Source organism: Olea europaea, chromosome 18 (genome assembly GCF_002742605.1).
Source record: "Olea europaea var. sylvestris chromosome 18, O_europaea_v1, whole genome shotgun sequence".
NCBI classification, from domain to species: Eukaryota; Viridiplantae; Streptophyta; class Magnoliopsida; order Lamiales; family Oleaceae; genus Olea; species Olea europaea.
In genome coordinates, this window is record NC_036254.1 from 7,456,069 (window position 1) to 7,457,792 (window position 1,724).

The window sequence follows — 1,724 nt, forward strand, 5'->3', positions numbered from 1 at the left end:
ATGACAAAACGAAGAGACTGTGTATTTCATATTGGGGTTGGAGTGAAGATTAACCTATCCCTTTTACCTTGGTCTGTAAATAAAAAATTCAAGGGTTTGTACTTCGTAGAATTCGAGACATGACTGGATTGAAGAATTTAGTTTAATGTTTTCAATCACTTAATCAATGATTGAATAATTTGATGTTAGTCAATTTCTACACTTAAGAGAGGAAAATTTAGGCACGATCAAAGAATAACACAACCTAAATTTTATAGGTTTCGAGAAAAAAGTATAAAATCTTTGAAGCTTGTTCCACTCAATAACCACGATAACCCACAAAAAATTAGCAAATGTGCTCACCCACATAACTACATAACCACAGCACAAACATATCCATGTAAACCAAACAAATCTTAAAAGTCTTGTTTTATAGTAACAAGAACGCAATTTATTGACCTAAAAATAAATTACATACAAAACTAGATTGTTGGTAGCAGTTTTTGTTCAGTGTTTTTGCCAAAGGATCTTTAATTTTACATCGCATTACAGCGACAAAAATACAAAATACCCATCAAAGCTACGAAGCAAAAGAAGACAACAAAATATTAAACCACCCAATACTAAAACCAGTTGGTACAAAATAAGAACTCACCCCTTAGAAGGCCATGTTGCTTGAGCTGACATGATGATGCCTACAATCACGCCGAACAGTCCAAGAGCACTACCAAATATCTCAATAACGAGGATCTTAACGAAAAGAGAGGAGTTTTGTGCATCAGATAAAGCGCAGCTGCTGCCGATGATTCCGACACATAGCCTTCAACAGAATAAGGAGCGCAAAAAAATTAGTAGATTCTAAAATTGTACGGTCATCTCATTGAACTATACGTATAGGATAACTCACCCACAGACAAGATTTGCAAATCCCACAATTATTCCAGACGCAAAGATAGCATATCCTGCTCGAAGGGACTCTGGATCATAAATCTTTGAGGAGGGCACACTCTCCAATTTTGTTTGAAGAATGATAGCCACGATAACTCCATATATGGCAACCGCCTCACAGAAAATAACACTGAGAGGAGAGTGAAATTAGTGAGGAGCTTATGGTAACAACAAAGGTCAAAAAGGATCTACTACATAATTTTATGCATAACAGTGAATGGATAATCTGCACATGTACTTCTGTAGAGCATTCAATCACAGGAAAACATTATAGTAGGCATGACTTGAAACTGAATTATCTGAGATATATATAAGTGGCTTTAGTATCATAATGCCGATTAAGAACACTAAATAGGAAAACCTATTAAGAATGCGTGCCAATAAATGGGGAATGAGTTGAAATAAAAACTGGTAAATTTTCTAGTCATGGCCACCTCCTCATCTCAAAGGATGAATTTTTGCACAAAAATGGATAAACTACAAAAAGGTTTTTGAGGTCCATAGCATTAGGCAAAGGAAGATCCCACGTGAGTTGAGGCCTACTGGATACAGGCTCATGGAGCAACTAGATAAGGAGCAGTTTGATAGGCCCCCGATCTAGCTCACCCACGAGAGAAGAAAGAAAGAGCAGGGCACAGCGAGGATGGAGGCAAACAATGCAGCAACTAATTCAGTCCCAGTTAGTTAGTGGTTAGGGGTATTTTGGGAAGAACGAGTCTTGTGTATTCAGTCAGCGGGTAGATTAGGGGTAATTTGGGAAAGAGTCTGTGTATGGGGAGGGAATAAATGTATTGGGG

General features: G+C 37.5%; 1 protein-coding gene across 1 annotated transcript in view; it reads right to left on the reverse strand.

Moving 5' to 3' along the window:
• Positions 1–404: 404 nt before the first annotated feature.
• LOC111367338 (V-type proton ATPase subunit c''1) overlaps positions 405–1,724 on the reverse strand; it is a 12,927-nt gene continuing 11,607 nt past the window's right edge. Inside the window, exons 3-4 of the mRNA XM_022988154.1 lie at positions 887–1,057; positions 405–799 (exon numbers count right to left, since the gene is read on the reverse strand). Of these exons, the coding sequence (XP_022843922.1) occupies positions 631–799; positions 887–1,057 (340 nt within the window). The 3' untranslated portion in view covers positions 405–630. The remainder of the gene's footprint in view (positions 800–886; positions 1,058–1,724) is intronic.